The sequence below is a fragment of the Mercenaria mercenaria genome, chromosome 17, assembly GCF_021730395.1.
Source record: "Mercenaria mercenaria strain notata chromosome 17, MADL_Memer_1, whole genome shotgun sequence".
Lineage (NCBI taxonomy): Eukaryota > Metazoa > Mollusca > Bivalvia > Venerida > Veneridae > Mercenaria > Mercenaria mercenaria.
In genome coordinates this window covers 14,305,609-14,323,610 of record NC_069377.1, presented here as the reverse complement: position 1 = coordinate 14,323,610, position 18,002 = coordinate 14,305,609, and the positions used below count along the sequence as shown (strand labels likewise).

The 18,002-nt window shown below is 36.9% G+C and overlaps 1 protein-coding gene across 2 annotated transcripts in view; it reads left to right on the top strand.

The window, feature by feature from the left end:
- The window catches only part of LOC128550305 (E3 ubiquitin-protein ligase RFWD3-like), a 46,570-nt gene that overhangs the window by 17,689 nt on the left and 10,879 nt on the right, over nt 1–18,002 (top strand). Inside the window, exons 4-14 of one of the 2 annotated variants that reach the window (XM_053529112.1) lie at nt 576–654; nt 1,365–1,469; nt 2,785–2,881; nt 6,426–6,724; nt 7,130–7,215; nt 8,740–8,842; nt 10,778–10,956; nt 12,126–12,249; nt 14,144–14,245; nt 14,587–14,750; nt 17,642–17,845. In XM_053529112.1, the coding sequence (XP_053385087.1) occupies nt 576–654; nt 1,365–1,469; nt 2,785–2,881; nt 6,426–6,724; nt 7,130–7,215; nt 8,740–8,842; nt 10,778–10,956; nt 12,126–12,249; nt 14,144–14,245; nt 14,587–14,750; nt 17,642–17,845 (1,542 nt within the window). Of the gene's footprint in view, nt 1–575; nt 655–1,364; nt 1,470–2,784; nt 2,882–6,422; nt 6,725–7,129; nt 7,216–8,739; nt 8,843–10,777; nt 10,957–12,125; nt 12,250–14,143; nt 14,246–14,586; nt 14,751–17,641; nt 17,846–18,002 lie in introns of both variants that reach the window. The other variant, XM_053529111.1, reaches the window with a different exon arrangement.

Sequence of the window (18,002 nt, the reverse complement as noted above, 5' to 3'; positions counted from 1 at the left end):
GGAATTTCAAGATTACCTAGTTTCAGTATGATATTTGTCACTGTACAGTTTTCTGTTATTAACATAGATCTGTCATGTGATCCTGTCAGATGTGTGCTTTCTGAATAACATGTACTTGAAAAATTGAGGTATGAGAATGAAAACTATATAAAGAATGAAGATAGATTCTATTTATCTGGTAATTTCAATTCCTGTACATGTATGTTTATCTGGTAATTTCAATTCCTGTACATGTATGTTCAAGCCCGCCCGCTTAGCTCAGTAGGGAGAGCGTTGGTCTACGGATCGCGGGGTCGCGAGTTCGATCCTCAGACGGGGCGTATGTTCTCCGTGACGATTTGATAAAAGACATTGTGTCTGAAATCATTCGTCCTCCACCTCTGATAATTCATGTGGGGAAGTTGGCAGTTACTTGTGGAGAACAGGTTTGTACTGGCACAGAATCCAGTAACACTGGTTAGGTTAACTGCCCGCCGTTACATGACTGAAATACTGTTGAAATACGGCATTAAACCCAAAACAAACAAACAAACAAACAAACATGTATGTTCAATATTTCTGTTTGCTTCTTGCAGTACAGGTGGTGTGGACCTCCAGCATTGGGTAATTAGAGAACGAAGGCCACTTACTATCGGAGGGGGACTACCGGTGCAGGTACAGAGAACTAATTTTTGTTATCTTTATTTATTTCAGAACAGTTAAAGGGAGTTATTCAAATTTGTTTTTGATTGCTTAGAATTAAATCAGGTTTTTAAGTTTGCTGCTCATCACTGCTGTAGATTCATTATTTAATTATGTCTCCCACCACAGTGAACTTTAACTCATTATCACCTAATTCAGAAAACCCGGCCAAAACGCCATCAGGCGTTAGCTGCTTGTCTCAAAAGCAGCTCTAGTTTTTCCTTGTGGGGAAGTTATCCAGTTGACTTGCAGAAAGTTGATGGATGTAGTAATCTACACAGTTTGATATGACTGAGCAGCAGTCTAGTGGTAAAGATGTCTGTGGCTCAGACAGTTAATTGTGGATTCGGGTCTCACTGATGTCACCATATGAGACCAGTACTGGTTTTTCCAGGGAGAGACCTGGAGAGTGATTCAGACAAGCTTCAGACCTTCAGTTGAGATTCGGACAAGTTTCAGGCCTTCAGTACAGATTCAGACAAGTTTCAGACCTTCATTGCAGTTGAGCTGGCAGAAATTGATCTATCAGAGTGAGTTAACATTGTAAGATGAAGCTCTTGTTAGATCGAGTTGTTTGAATTGAAGGTAAATTATTGTAAAAAAAATAGAAAGACATTTTAAAGGTTTATCTATTCCTATTATGAGGTTTGTGAGTTAATTCTGATGTGGTTTTTTTTTTTCAGCCAGTTGGAGGTGTGATAGAATTGGATGATGACCATTCTCGGCCATCCTCTGATAACAGTGATGTCATATCGATAGGCGAAGGGTCCTCAGATATAGAACATGTAGTAAGTCAGTTTTTGTCTTGGGCCTCAGAATTATATTTACTATGAAATCATTAATATTTGTTGGGACTAATTTTCGTGGATTTTATGGTTGAGTAAATTCACAAAATTACATATGAGGAACAAGTAAACAAGTAAAATACCTACCCATTTAGTAACTCCTTTTTATAAAGTCAGGAGGAAAAATGTCTGTGTTTGACCACAAAGTATATTAGAAAAAACAAAACGAGAAAATTCCAAATGATAAAGGAAAACATTAGGATCTTTGAGCTGGATTTTAAGATCTTAACAGAGGCCTTTTCTGGCAAAATGGTATAATGCATGTATATTTTGCTTTATTTTTGGTAAAGTGAATGGGAGAGTATTTTAAGTTCTGTTGAAATGGTTAAATAACTATTAGAGAGTATGACACGGTCCATACACTGGAACCAGTCTCTTAAATAAATTATCTCCCTCTTGTACACGAGTTTCAGAAAAATGGATCATTGGACATACTTACTAGACCTGTCTGTCAAAATTTTTGCACAGAGCATATACCATTCAAGATACTGACTTAAAACTGTGCATGATAGTAGTTGGCAGTGAGACATTCTGCATAGCTTAAAAACTGGCTCTGTAGATCAAGGGTGAAGGTCAGAGCTCCTGCGCATAAGTTAAAAAACATTCAAAGCATTGACATATACTAACTTAAGGTAGGTGGCCACAAGATTATGTGTAGAGCACTTAAACTTTGTCGGAAGGCCAAAGGTTAAGGTCAGAAATTGAAATTCAGATCTGTCTGTGTCTGTCATATTGCATGTCCAGAGCGTAAATTGTTAAAGATACTGACTTCAGACAATGATGATAGGTTGCAATGAGCACAAAAGTCAAAATAGCAAGATTAATGTATGTAGAGCTCTTGTTTTAACTTAGAACGTTTTCTACACATATTCTACATTCCACTTTCCAACATCAAATCAAGTTTGCTGTCTGTTGGGTGAGCTCTTGTTGTTGCTGTGGTAAAAAAATGACTTTAGCTTACATCAGCAAATTAAAATTTTAAGGGGCCTCCATGGCTGAGTGGTTTAGGTCTTTGGCTTTGAATCACTTGCCCCTTATCGATGTGGTTTCAAACCTTACATGGGGTGTTGAAAAGCCCTCCAGCTGGCTTACATAAGGTTGATGGTTCTACCCAGGTGCCCACCCATGATGAAATAATGCATGGAGGGGCACCTGGTGTCTTCCTCTACAATCAAAGCTGAGAGTTGCCATATGACAAATTGTGTTGGTATGACGTCAGACCCAATCAAAACAAAACAAATGAAAGTTTTAATTTCAGAGTGACTCTGACAATGATGTAGATGATGATGATGATGATGTGATCAGACCAGCAAACCCAGTACCTCCTGATGAACCAGTCTATATTGAAGAGTCAGGTATAAATTTGTTCTCAAGTTTTACTTAAGAAAAGTCTCGATGGCTTTGTGATGTTCAATGCGTGTCAGACATACATCACATCTTGAATCTTTATTGTTTAAGCAGTTTTAAAATATTTCCACATACGACTTGTTGTTTAATAGTAGAACTATCACTTATAATCTTGTTAACAGGGTTGTTAGCTGAATTTAATGTTGATAAATGGTGTTAAGAAAGTTGTCAAGTGTGGAAATGTTTTGATAAATTTTGATAGTTTTAAATTTCTATTTCTTTTACCTCACATGAAGATTGTTTAGGATGAGCTATCAGGGGCTGCTAGAGTTAAAATTAGAGAAAACCTTTAAACACCTTTTCATGAACCACTAGATATATTTTAAAAATAGAAATACATTTAGACAACTTCTATTGAAGGGATCTTTATCAAACTTGGGTTGTAGCTTCATTTTAAGGTCCTCTCCCAAACATGTTCAAATAAGGGCAGTTGATCCTGTTTAGTTTGTTTGTTTGTTTGTTTTTGGTTTAACGCCGTTTTTCAACAGTATTTCAGTCATGTAACGGCGGGCAGTTAACCTAACCTATTAGAAATACCTATAGATGACTTCTTCTTATGACCTGATATATGGACCTTCTTTGAAGTTGGTCTGTAGCATTGTTATAAGTCTCTCTTCCAAATGTGGAGGCACATGAGCAAAAGAAAATGTTTTATCATAAAAACCCAGTTTCACAATCATCAATAAGTAAAAGGTGTATTTAGAATAATAAACAAGAGGCCTAAATAGGCCTAAGTTGCTCACCTGAAGAGGAGATTGACCTTGACCAATTGACCTTGAATCTGACCAAGTTTGGTGAACATTGTTTAAGAATTTTGTTTTGCTCATGCCTGTGTGTCCACAGACAATTTTATTTTCAATATGTAACTGGAAAACATTTTTAGCACATTTGATTTTATCGAAAAAAAAAGATGAGTTATTGTCATCGTTTGATTGGCATTGGAGTTGCCTGGTTAAGTTTTATGTTTAGGTCACTTTTTCACCTAAACTTAACTATCAAAGCTATTGCTTTAAAACTTGCAACACTTGTTCACCATCTGACTGTACAGCAAGAAACTTAACTCGATTGTGCCTTTTGCAAGAATTATGGCCCCTTCTGGACTAAGAAAATATCAGATTTTTTGGATAAGTTTTATGTTTAGGTCAACTTTTCTCCTAAACTATCAAAGCTATTGCTTTGAAACTTACAACACTTGTTCACCATCAAAAGTTGACTCTGTACAACAAGAAACATAACTCCATCCTGCTTTTTGCAAGAATGATAGCCCCTTTTGGACTTAGAAAATCAGATTTCTTGGTTAAGTTTTGTGTTTAAGTCAGTTTTTCTCCTAAACTTTCAAAGCTAATGCTTTAAAACTTGCAACACTTGTTCACCATCAAAAGCTGACTCTCTGCAGCAAGAAGCATAATTCCATCCTGCTTTTTGCAAGAATTATGGCCCCTTTTGGACTTGGAAAATAGAATTCTTGGTTAAGTTATGTCTAGGTCAACTTTTCTCCTTAACGGTCAAAGTTATTGCTTTAAGACTTGGAGCAGTTATCCGCCATTAAAAGCTGACTCTGTACAACAAGTACCGTAACTCTACATTGCTTTTTGCAAGACTTATGGCCCTTTTTGGACTTAGAAAATCATGGTATGACAATATACAGAGGGGGGCCTCCGTGGCCGAGTGGTTAAGGTCGCTGACTTCAAATCACTTGCCTCTCACCGATTTGGGTTTGAGTTTCATTCGAGGCGGTTAATTCCTGTGGGTTCGAGCCTCACTCGGGGTGTTGAATTCTTCATGTGAGGAAGCCATCCAGCTGGCTTACGGAAGGTCGGTGGTTCTACCCAGGTGCCTGCTCGTGATGAAATAATGCACGGAGGGGCACCTGGGGTCTTCCTCCACCATTAAAGCTGGAAAGTCGCCATATGACCTATCATGTGTCGGTGCGACGTTAAATCCAACAAAACAAACAAACAAACAATATACAGAGACAAAAAAATCAGATGAGCGTCTGCACCCGCAAGGTGGTGCTCTTGTTGCCTTTTGTTGTCAAGTTTCATTGGATGGTTGATTTGGATCAGTAGATGTTTCATGTGGTTTTGAGGATTGCTAGGTCAAAGGTTAAGTTCACAGTTCATTTGAGACTAAAAATGGTTTATTTTCAGTATCTTGAGAATTCCTGTAAATTTTAATTTAGAAATTATTCCTAGTATGTTGTTTTTATCACATTATACGGTTTTCTGTACGACATATACTAGTGTTATTTCTGTGTTCAAAAAGGGCAGGGTGCTGACTAAAAGGGGCAGGGTGCTGTCCGAAAGGGGCAGGGTTCTCTTTTAGACGTGAAAGTTACCATAGCAGTAGTTGAATTTCTAAATGTCTATAGTTAATATGTATTCCATTTATGTTTATTGCACACTTAAAAGAAATGTCACAGAATAAAGTGGTAAATCTTCCCAAAACCAGTAACATAGTTTACATAGTTATTTTACTTACTTTATAGTTTAGTTTAAACCATTCAAGCCTTTCTCTTAAAAAATGTCACCAAGAATGTCAACTTGTTTCATATAAAATAGTGGAGGGCCTTAATATAAGCTTAATCTTGAAACCAAGATCATGTTGTAAACAACATAGTAAAAGGCCTGTTTCAGGTCACATTGTAAAGTAATAATTATCAAAAGCCATGTTGTATTGATCAGGTCTTTATCAATATTTCATTAACAGAAAAGTGCTATTACAGTCAGGTTAAAGTTTACTAAAACGCATATCCAAAATATACTATCCGGATACTGGTACACTTTCGGAATGTTGTCTGAAAGTAGCTTTTACTCAGTGTACATGACCCACTAGGGTAAACCAAAGATAGTTCCTCATTTTTTGATGTTTTTCATCATAAAAAATACACCGACTGTCAGCTTTTTTGAAGGAAATATGGAAAAAATGCATACGACATAGGGAGTAATAAGACTCGTGAACGGACATTGTAAACTTTCTTTTACTTTCAATATTCATTAAAATTTGTGCATTTTCTAGTTGAAATTACAGTAGAATCAAACTGCATTGATATATACTTGTTATTATACTAAACAACGGTCCAGGCTAATTTAAATTTTGCACACAAAAAAATCTAGGGCACTTTTCACGTGCTCGGTAATCAGCTGGCCGCTTACGAACGCCTTTTTGACATTACACAGGATCCATACTCTTTATCAATTAGTTTTAACACTTCATTGATTCGCACTCGCCGTGACGTAATTTGCTGATCAAAAAATCGTCGAGGCATGTCAACAGGGAAATTGGCAGGATTTAACAGAAGATCAAAGGCAAGAGGGCACATTTTAAGGGCAGCGTGGCGGCAGTAAAAAAGGGCAGGGCGGGGCGTCCCGTTGCGTCGCTCTAGAAATAACACTATATACATTTGTAATTTTTTTCAAATCCCTGAAAATTTATGGGAAGTGAAATCTCAAACTTAACTATTATGTAAAATGCATATAATTATTGCAGCAGCACAAGACAGAGATCAGCAAGACAGCCATCAGCACTCTGCTAATCCTAACTCTTCAAATTCAACGGCAACAACTTCTGGTGCTGCAGTTTTGGTAGAAACTCCAGCAGTTGCCTCCTCTGTTGCCCCGGCAACACCTGGACCCAGCTCAGCTGTTCCTGTGCCTGTTGTTCAGATCCTTGGAGGTCATGGCCAGTCACCAGCAGATTTTAGAAGTCCAAAGAGGAAAAGAATTCACTCCCCTGAAAAACCTACAGCAGGTGGAGATAAGAAAGTAGAGGAGGAGGAAGAGGATGGTGATGTATGTATTGTATTCTATCACTTATAAAACATTTCTTTGCCCTAGTGCTCAAACTACAAAGGGTTAATTTCCATTGCATGTGAAGATGAAAAAGCTCTGACAGAAATTTATATTTACAAAATACAGTTTATGAATTTTTGACCTTTTTCAACTAAGAAAATTGTGGTAAAGCTTTTTTATGTAAGCTTGTATAAAAATGTAGAAGGGTTTCAAATAGTGTAGTATGCTGTCATTAGAAGTTCTTGTTTAACTTATAGTGAAATTTCTGTTCATGACAAACTTTTCTAACAAGAGAGGGAGACTTTCTAAGGAGAATACACACATTTTAGGGAAGCATTTGTACTGAAAACCCAAAAAGTTTGAGTTTTGCCAAGGTGGTATGGTCATGTTGAATTTATTCTTCAGTGTTGCCCTATTTGTTTCGAGGCATGGACAACATCTGGACTTCATAGGTTGTGTTCATTAAGATGTGGACATTTGTTTGGGCAAAGGTAAGAAATAAAAGTTTTATCTGCAGAAAACGATGGCCTATAGCATTTAGAGTATTATAGAAACTCCAGAAAATTCCAGTCAAAAGAAATTGAATTATGTAAACTTCAGAAATTTATGAACTTGTTGAAAACCTGGAAATTCATGGTTAAAAGCAATAAAGATATTTTAAGTATAACTCGTATTTATATTTTTAGTGTTGGAAGGCATTGAAAACTTTCTTGTTAATCTATCAGTGTAAGTTGAATCTGATTATTGATTAATCAGAACAGAATGAACATTATTGTTGATTAATCACTGCAAAATTAACCTTATGGCCATTTTATTAGTATTATATATATGTAATATTTCTGAGGTTGTAACTTTTGTGGTTGAGTCAATCTGTGAAAGTCCTGTTCCCATTCATTTTATGTTCAAAAGTTGTAATCCCAGCGATAGAGCTGCTTTGACAAAAACCACGAAATTGCGTGCCCATAAGTTAAATCAGATTTGAGTAATGACCAAAATTTGAAGCAACTGTTAAAAAATTAAATGCACTATTTCACTGATTTTAAGGTATTAGATCACAAATAGTAATGTTTACAGAATGGCCTTTGCTTGGTATATTCTGAAAGGTAACCATGTTTTGCACTATTTTGCAATTTTTCAACAACTTTTACCGTGCGTTTTTTTTAATAAATTTTGTATAACTTATGGTATCTCCTCAAGCTCAAGTAGAGACAAATTTCAAAGTGATAGTCACTATCCAAAACGTTTGAAGAGAACTCATTTTAGCATTAATTTTGATAAAAGAAACATCAAACTATTGGTAAACAATTATAAAACACAAAATAAAAATGTCAATATCATTTTTTTCTATGGTGCCTCAAGTAAACGGATTTAATGATACAGAATTCATACTTCAACTCTGAAAAAATAAGGTCGAATGCTGTGTTTCTGTTTTGAATTTTGCTTACTCCATTTAAAAATAACCTTAAGGCAGACATAAAACCTACCTAAATTTCTTCCACAATATATAATCTAAGAGTGAAAGCAAAATAGAGAACTTTCACTGCATGTAACTCAATATTTTTAAAGATGTGTAACTCTACCCCTTCTGTTTAAGTAAGTAAATTCACTTTGAACACCAAGAAATCGCTTATAAGATTCATCTTTTTCCATTTTTGTACAAGAAATCAATAATAAGTCTTGAAAGAAGTAAAAACTTACTAGAAAAAAGGAAAATAAGGAAAAAAAAATTGGTCCCAGTAGGGCTTGAACCTACGCCCCCCCTAAGAATTGCAGTTAAAGTAGGCTTGTGGTAGGAATTGAATACTCTTCAAAAAGGAGGTTCTCTATTAGTGATCTGATACCTTAAACATAGCTTATTAAACATTGCAGGTGCAATTTTTAAGTGGTTCTTCAAGTACTAAATCCAAAAATTGAAAGTGTTGGTTAAATTTACTGTCCAATAAAATAGACAGAAATTGTTTTAAATACAAGTTTTGAATATACATCTTGAAAACGATTTTTAATGAATTTTACAGTTGTATAGAAAAGTGGTTGAAGGGTCAGGGAGGTAAATGTCCACACTGTAATGCAAAGGCCAAAAGACAGGATATTAGAGTGTTGTATGGGAGGGCAGTAAAGGTAGGTTATTGTCAGTAAAGGTAGATTATTGTCAGTAAAGGTAGGTTATTGTCAGTAAAGGAAGGTTGTTGTCAGTAAAGGTAGGTTATTGTCAGTAAAGGTAGGTTGTTGTCAGTAAAGGTAGGTTATTGTCAGTAAAGGAAGGTTGTTGTCAGTGAAGGTAGGTTATTGTCAGGGAGGTTGTTGTCAGTAAAGGTAGGTTATTGTCAGTAAAGGAAGGTTGTTGTCAGTAAAGGTAGGTTATTGTCAGGAAGGTTGTTGTCAGTAAAGGAAGGTTGTTGTCAGTAAAGGTAGGTTATTGTCAGGAAGGTTGTTGTCAGTAAAGGAAGGTTATTGTCAGTAAAGGAAGGTTGTTGTCAGTAAAGGTAGGTTATTGTCAGTAAAGGAAGGTTGTTGTCAGTAAAGGTAGGTTATTGTCAGGGAGGTTGTTGTCAGTAAAGGTAGGTTATTGTCAGTAAAGTAAGGTTGTTGTCAGTAAAGGAAGGTTGTTGTCAGTAAAGGTAGGTTATTGTCAGGTAGGTTGTTGTCAGTAAAGGTAGGTTATTGTCAGTAAAGGAAGGTTGTTGTCAGTAAAGGAAGATTGTTGTCAGTAAAGGTAGGTTATTGTCAGTAAAGGAAGGTTGTTGTCAGTAAAGGTAGGTAATTGTCAGTAAAGGTAGGTTATTGTCAGTAAAGGAAGGTTGTTGTCAGTAAAGGTAGGTAATTGTCAGTAAAGGTAGGTTATTGTCAGTAAAGGAAGGTTGTTGTCAGTAAAGGTAGGTTGTTGTCAGTAAAGGAAGGTTGTTATCAGTAAAAGTTTAGTTATTGTGAGTAAACTTAAGGTAGGTTATTGTAACTAAAAGTAGGTTTTGTCAGGAAAATTTTAGTTAAATGTCAGTAGAGGTTGGTTGTTGGCCTTAAAGGTAGGTTGTTGTCAGTAATGATAGGTTATTGTCAGTAAAGGTAGGCTGTTGCCAGTAAATGTTTAGTTATTGTCAGTTAAGATTTAGTTATTGTCAGTAAAGGTAATTTATTGCCAGTGAATGCAAGTTATTGTCAGTCTTCACTAAATCTTTGGAATCACTTTTCCATTTTGGCAAAAACTAACATTGTATCAAATTTCTGTGTCTAAGATTTGTTCTCTTAAATATTAGCATTCACTTTATATGCATTGTTAGACTTTTGATTTCTTTCTGGATCGCACCGAAGACTATAACAATGGTTCTAGTAGCTTTCTCGCTTGGCATTTTAATAGCAATAAGACGATAGTTCTAAGTCAGCCTGATGTCAGTGAAATGTGACGGATGGGATATCTTGTTGTATATCTTTGACGTGTTATTCCAGTTAGGCAGTAATATGAGGTTATTGCTGCAAGTTACATGACTGAAATATTGGTGCTTGGCATGAAAAGTTAACCATGAAAATTAAATGTTGATTTCTTTTCATTGATAACAGATTGTTCCTTATGTTTATGTCTCCCACCACACAGCGGTGTGGGAGGCAAATTGATTTGCTCCAGTGTGTGTGTGTGCGTGCGTGTGTGCATTCGTTCGTTCGTTCGTTCTAAGTGGAACATCTCTCACCAAACTTGAACAAAATGTGTTTGACCTTAAGACCTCGGCCAAGTTCGATAACTAGCCAAATCGGCCCAGGCACTTTTGAATTATGGCCCTTGAATTACTGATTGGATCCACTTATCCAGACCTAATTGAATCCATTCATCTAGACCATCCAGAGAAACTAGTCATTTTTCATAGGGGTAGTTGTGGGAGACATGCGCCTTTCTCAAAAGCATCTCTAGTATCTTGGTAGTTTAGCATTTGGAGTGATTTTATGCCTTAATCTATACTATCTTCATCTAAAGCTTTTTCACACAGCCATGTGTATTGGCTTTAAGATTCATCCTAAAAAAAATTGCGACTATAAATTTATGCAAAATAAAAATCTTTTTTACAGGCTTTAGATACAACAGAGCAAGATAGGGCTTTGAAAGACCTGGAAAAAGAGAGAGATGCAAAACGGAGAGCTGAAATGGAAGGGGCACAAATTCGTCTACAGTACCAAATGACTATAGAGGAAAACAATAGGCTTAAATTGGAAGTAGAGACCTTGAAAGCACAACTTAGAAAGACAGGGTACATAATATTATAATATTTAAATATGTGTAGAAAAGAAAACATACTTGTTATCCCACTTGGAAGGTCAAGGTCAGGTATATGTCATCACACCTGTGGGTGTATGTGTGTTTGTCATAAACTTGTGAGCTGTTCTGTACACATTTCTGAAGAGATTTTGACTGTGTCAGCTGTTTCATTATAAACTATTAAAAATGCCAATGATTCCAGTATGTCTGATTACAGATGATTTACATAAGTTATGGCCCTTAGTGGTTTTCATATGGTGTATTTGACATGATTTAATGTGTGTCTAAGTCCTCAAGTTCTCATGGTATAATGTGTGTCTACATGTTCATGATAAAATATGTGCCGTAGTCCTTTTTACATAATTCATGTCCGAGTCCTCTTTATACAAGTACACGTAAGTCTACATGATACAATATGTCTCAGTTGTAATGATACCATGTGTGTCTAAATCCTCTTGATAGAATGTGTGTCTAAGTCTTAATGATTTAATGTGTGTCCACATCCTCATGATATAGTATGTGTCTTAGTCATCATCATATACATCTTACAAAATAATTTCACTCGGGGCTCACAAAATTATTTTGCCCAATGTATAACCGCCCATCATGTATAAAAAGTATTAAAACATGGTTTGGCTATAAATTATTTCTAAGAAAAACACTTGACGCCGTCTAATGCATAGTGTTTCGTTAAATGGCTTCATATTTGGGTGCAATGGCATCAAATTTTGATGCGCTGCTCCAAATCACACAACACGGTTTCAGTTTGCATTAGACTGGGTCAAGCTTTAATGAATCGTTTCATTTTACACTGCACAAACTCATGTTGCATTAAACGGTTTCACATTGAGCTGCATGGTATGTTTTGTTGGATTATTTCATATTACGATGCATCGCAACAAGTTTTTCAATGCATCGTTCCATGTTTAAATGGATGGAATGAAGTTTTGCATTAAATGGTTTCAATATACAATGCGTTGAATGCAAATGTATTGGACGGGATGGAGTTTTAGACTAGATGGCGTTGAAATGCTATGCACTGACAGACTTGTTAATGAATGGGTTGTATATTTACTAATTTTGGCGGTAACCACCACCCATAAAATATCTCTTGTCTTCAAGTTTTAAGTCAGTACTTGACAAGATGATATTTCATTACAGTGGTTCAGGATTACCAGGGTTACCAGCCTTGAATTCAGGAAAGAAGATGGAAGTCGGTCAAGGATTAAACAAGTCACAGATTGCTGGACGGTATGTGATTGACAAGAAAGTCAAGATCTGGGATGTAAGTCTCATTCTTTATTTGCAAAATAATTTTTAAAGTGGACATGATGATCTTCCTGTACAGTGCTTTTCTGCAATGCATTAGGCAAAATTTATATAAGTTAAGATTGGATAACAGTAGATAATTATGGTTGTAGTTATGAAGGTTTTATTTTTGTTTATTAGCTCAACCTTTTGAAGAAAAAGTGGAGCTATTGAACTCGCCCGGCGACACAGTCTGTGTTTGCGTCGCGGTTGGTTAAAATTTTCGAATAAGTCAAATATCTGTCACTAAACTTAGAATAGTTATTTACAATCAGTCTGCACCAGGAGAAACAGTCAGAGTTATGCCACTTTTTAACTTAGGATTTTTTTGGTTAAAGTTTTTGATAAAGTCAAATATCTCCGTTACTATCAATAGTAGCTTTTGACTTGAAACTTAAAATAGTTATTTACTATCAAAGTCTACACCAGGAGAAACAATCACTATAACTCTGATTTTGACAGAGTTATGCCCCTTTTTAACATAGAATTTTTTGGTTCAAGTTTTATAAAAATTTTACTGGCAAAGGTCTAATTAAGAGTTGAGCACTGAGAAAAGTCAAGCTGTCTTATGGACAGCTCTTGTTTTTTAGTGGTCAGTTAAAAAAAAAAAACTTTGCTATTTAGAACCAATATTTCAAGTGAATTAACCCTTAGCCTGCTGCAGGCAAATTTAACAGCCTTTGCAAACAGCTTGGAACCAGATCAGACGCCGATTAAATCGGCGTCTGATCAGGTTCCAAGCTGTTTGCTACTCTGACAATATTTCTTCCAATTTTGGAGCAAATTGAATGAACTTTACAATTTTAGCAGACGACATTTCCAGCAGACGACAATTTATCTAGCATGCTAAAGGTTAAAAAGCTTTTACCAAGTTGCATGTTTATTCGAGCATTGGTTGCTGTTGTCCAGTGATAATGTCAACAGACTACAAAAGCAGGAGTCATGAGTTTTAACCCTCATTCCTCAAACAAATATTTCTTAAATTGTTTCTCCTAAAAGTTTTGCTTATGGCTGCTTTCTTGCTACAGAAATAGGAAGCTTCTTCTGTATCTCTGTCCTCAAACTGAAAATTCAGACGACTTCTTTAGGAGTCATCTACAGTCAAACTTTGTTCTCCTCAAGTAGCTGCCAGCCTCCCCATTTGAATTATCAGAGGTGGAGGACAAATTATTTCAGACACAATTTCTTTTATCAAATCGTCATGGAGAACATACGCTGCGCTCGGAAATCAAACTCGCGACCCAGCAATGCGTAGACCAACACTGTCCCTACTGAGCTAAGTGGATGGACTCAAACTTTGTTAACTTGAACTCGGATAATTTCTTCACCCATCGATGTGGGTTCGAGCCTCACTCGGGGCGTTGAATTCTTCATGTGAGGAAGCCATCCAGCTGGCTTATGGAAGGTCGTTGGTTCTACCCAGGTGCCCGCTCGTGATGAAATAATGCACGGAGGGGCACCTGGAGTCTTCCTCCACTATTAAAGCTGGAAAGTCGCCGTATGACCTATCATGTGTCGGTGCGACGTTAAATCCAACAAATAAATAAAATTTCTTCACCACCCTTTTCTTGAACTTGTCATCAGGTCCCGGAAAAATCCCTGTACAATGAATTTTGTTCGATAACATGAACAACCGATCACTCGAACAAATTTTGCTGGTCCCATCAAGCTCTAGTTAACGAAGTTCGACTGTATATAGGTAAATAGTGGTGACTGTAGTTAGACCTAGATACACACAAGCTGCAGAGGTACCAATACTTGCTTCTCCTTAACGCCATTTTCTTTCGACATTTCAGCTCCAGGGTGCAAAATTCTAAATAAAAAACAAGGCTGTATTTTGGTAAAAAGTTTTCATGTATTGATTTTTATAGGCTGGTAACTGCCGTGTCATGGCACACTGTCCCTCACTGGCTACCATAGTTGCTTCTCAACCATCTTCAAGTCCCTTATTTCCAGGATTTGGGGTGAAAAAGGTATGTTTGTTTTTGAAGAAGAATTTATTGGAGGAACAGATGTGAAACTTTCACTTCTTTACCATGACTGGTGGTGTTAAAGTTCCTGTTCTACATTTACATAAACTTAAAATGCCAATTTAATTACCTACGTGTAGTTGTGATTAAATGTCATTCCAGTGTTATTTGAATCAAACTTTAGTTACAGTCTGAGTACTTCGTACGTTTTATAAAGGTGTGTTACTTTCGTATGAAGAGTGTCTCTCAAAATAAGATGAGGTATTTTGTTACTGTCAGTGTCATATTCCATAGAAATGATGTTTACATGAAGTAAAATATATGTCAAATTTACTATATTATAGATATGTACACTTGATTTCAAAACATCACAGTACATAACAATACATTCCAAAGCTATCAGAGATGTTGCGTTTCACCCCACAGTAGAAGATGGCATGTTGCTGTCTTGCGGGCTCGATAAGAAAGTCAAAATGACCAGTCTTCTAAGTAATGCTGTAGTTCAATCGTAAGTATCTGTTTAAAAGTTGATAAATCTATAAATGATTCCAAGGCCGCTGTCTGACTGGTTAAAGTTGTTAACCGAATCTTTTACCCTTACCAGTATGATTTCGAAACCTTAGTAGAATTATAGAATTCTGCATGTGAGAAAGCCAACTAGCTGCCTAGGCCTCTGTCTGATTAGTTGAAGTTGTTAACAAAATCTTTTACCCTTACCAATATGATTTCGAAACCGTAGTTGAAGCATAGAATTCTCCATGTGAGAAAGCCAACTAGCTGCCATACATAGGGTTGGTGGCTCTACCAAGGTGCTGGCACATGCGTTAAACAATGCCTAAAGGGGTGTTAGGATCTTCTTCCACTATCAAAAGCTAGAAAAATTGCAGTATGGCATGATTTGTGTATGGTGTGGCAACTCAAAATTTTAAGTGGAACAAAAATATTAATAAAAGAACAGATGTTCTTTTACAAGAGGGATGATTTTGCAAGAGAAAGTTGCAGGACATAACTTGGAAAGATATTTGAGCTGCGCCATGAGAAAACCAACATAGTTTGTTTACGACCAGCATGGATCCAGACCAGCCTGCGCATTTGCGCTGTCTGGTTAGGATCCATGCTGTTAGCCTTTTTTAAAGCCTTTTGCAGTTAGAGAAACCGTTATCGAACAGCATGGATCCAGACCAGACGAATGCGCAGGCTGGTCTGGATCCATGCTGGTCGCAAATGCACTTTTTTGGTTTTCGCATGGTGCGGCTCATTTACATATTTAGAGGTTAGATTGATAGGTAGAGCTGAGATGTACCAAGTTCTAACCTTTCACAAGCCATTGATTACTGTGACAAATAACACAAGACGGTATATAATAGGTAAGCTGTCCTCCACCCTTGGTTCTTGTGGTTAATTGCATGGAGCAATTGAAAATACTCATAAAAAATGCAAGAAAGCTGGTTCACCTCATAGATGATTTGTAATTTTCATTCGTATACATTCTGACAGTATAAAATAATAAAATCATTATGTCTCCCCACCCTCTGGGGGAGACATATTGTTTTTGCCCCGTCCGTACGTCACACTTTATTTCCGAGCACTAACTGGAGAACCATTTGACCTAGAACCTTCGAACTTCATAGGTTGGTAGGGCTTATGGAGGAGACGACCCCTATTGTTTTTGGGGTCACTCCGTCAGAGGTCAGGGTCACAGGGGCCTGAACATGGAAAACCATTTCCAATCAATAACTCGAGAACGACTTGATCCAGAATGTTGAAACTTAATAGGATGATTAGTCATGCAAAGTAGATGACCCCTATTGATTTTGGGGTCACTCCGTCGAAGGTCAAGGTCACAGGGGCCTGAACATGGAAAACCATTTCCAATCAATAACTCGGGAACGACTTGACCCAGAATGTTGAAACTTCATAGGATGATTGGTCATGCAAAGTAGATGACCCCTATTGATTTTGGGGTCACTCTGTCAAAGGTCAAGGTCACAGGGACCTGAACATTGAAAACCATTTCCGGTCAGTAACTTTAGAACCACTTCTGTTTCCTGTGTCAAGGTCACAGGGGCCTGGTCATGTAAACTCATTTCCAGAAAATAACTTGAGAACCTCTTGACCTAGAATGTTGAAACTTAATAGGATGATTGGACATGCAGAGTAGATGACCCCTATTTATTTTCGTTTCACTTGATCAAAGTGTCTCTTTGACTTTCACTCCTGACCCTTATTGACTTCTTGCCTATAGGACTTTGCATTGGGGGAGACATGCTTTTTACAAAAGCAATTTCTAGTTGTACCCCCCGACAACAAAGTTGTAAGGGGGGGTATACTGGTTTCAGGTTGTCTGTCTGTCCGTCTGTCTGTCTGTCCGTCTGGTCGTCTGTCCATAGACGCAATCTTGTGCGCACCATCTCTCCTTATCCCCTTGACAGAATTTAATGAATCTTCACACAAGTGATCAGTACCAACAGTAGTTGTGCATGGAGCATGTTAGGTTCTTTAAGAAAAAAAATTTGCAGAGTTATGGGACTTTGTTTTTTGTTACTATACTATATATATAGACACAATCTTGTGCGCACCATCTCTCCTCATCCCCTTGACACAATTTAATGAAACTTCACACAACTGATCAGTACCAACAGAAGTTGTGCATGGGGCATGTTAGGTTCTTTTAGAAAAAAAATTTGCAGAGTTATGGGACTTTGTTTTTTTGTTACTATACTATATACATAGACACAATCTTGTGCGCACCATCTCTCCTCATCCACTTGACACAATTTAATGAAACTTCACACAACTGATCAGTAACAACAGTAGTTGTGCATGGGGCATGTTAGATTCTTTCAGAAAAAAAATTTGCAGAGTTATGGGACTTTGTTTTTTTTGTTACTATACTATATACATAGACACAATCTTGTGCGCACCATCTCTCCTCATCCCCTTGACACAATTTAATGAAACTTCACACAACTGATCAGTAACAACAGTAGTTGTGCATGGGGCATGTTAGGTTCTTTCAGCGACAAAAATTGCAGAATTATGGGACTTTGTTTCTTGTTAACCAATCTACCAAACCCTTGCACACAATTTAATGAAACTTCACACAAGTGATCAGTACCAACCCTATGTGTGCATGGTGCATGTTACATTCTTTTAGATAAATATTCTGCATAGTTATGGGACTTTGTTTTTTGTTACTATACTGTATACATACAGTCTATATACATACAGTCCACATAATTATACAGTCTTGTGTGTGTCAAATTGCAGTGTACTGTGTCAGTGCATGCGGGGGGTACATTCATCACCTTTAGTGATAGCTCTAGTTTTCTTTAAAAATAAGACTTTTCAATGAACGTAATGCTTGATTATCACCAATTACTTATATATGTAATTCAGATATGACACTCCCATGCCAGCATGGAGTTGTGTATGGAATGCGGAGAACAGAAACTTTTTTTACGCAGGCCTACAAAATGGACTGGTTCAAGAATTTGATATTCGTAACACTGAAGGCCCAGTCCGAGAATTCAACCGTGAAGGGAGCCGGTCTCCCGTTGCTTCACTGTGTTATATGTGTGCTGACAGGAGAGCTGATTTCAGGTTAGTATTTATAATCCTACAAACAATTTATGATGGTCTTGTAAACCACTGTCGGAAAGTGTGGCATTGTATTTAGTCATATTACAGTTGGCTGGTCAGTTGGTATCTGGCAAAAAAGTTGCTACAATACTTTCACAGTTTTAGACATATTCCAGTG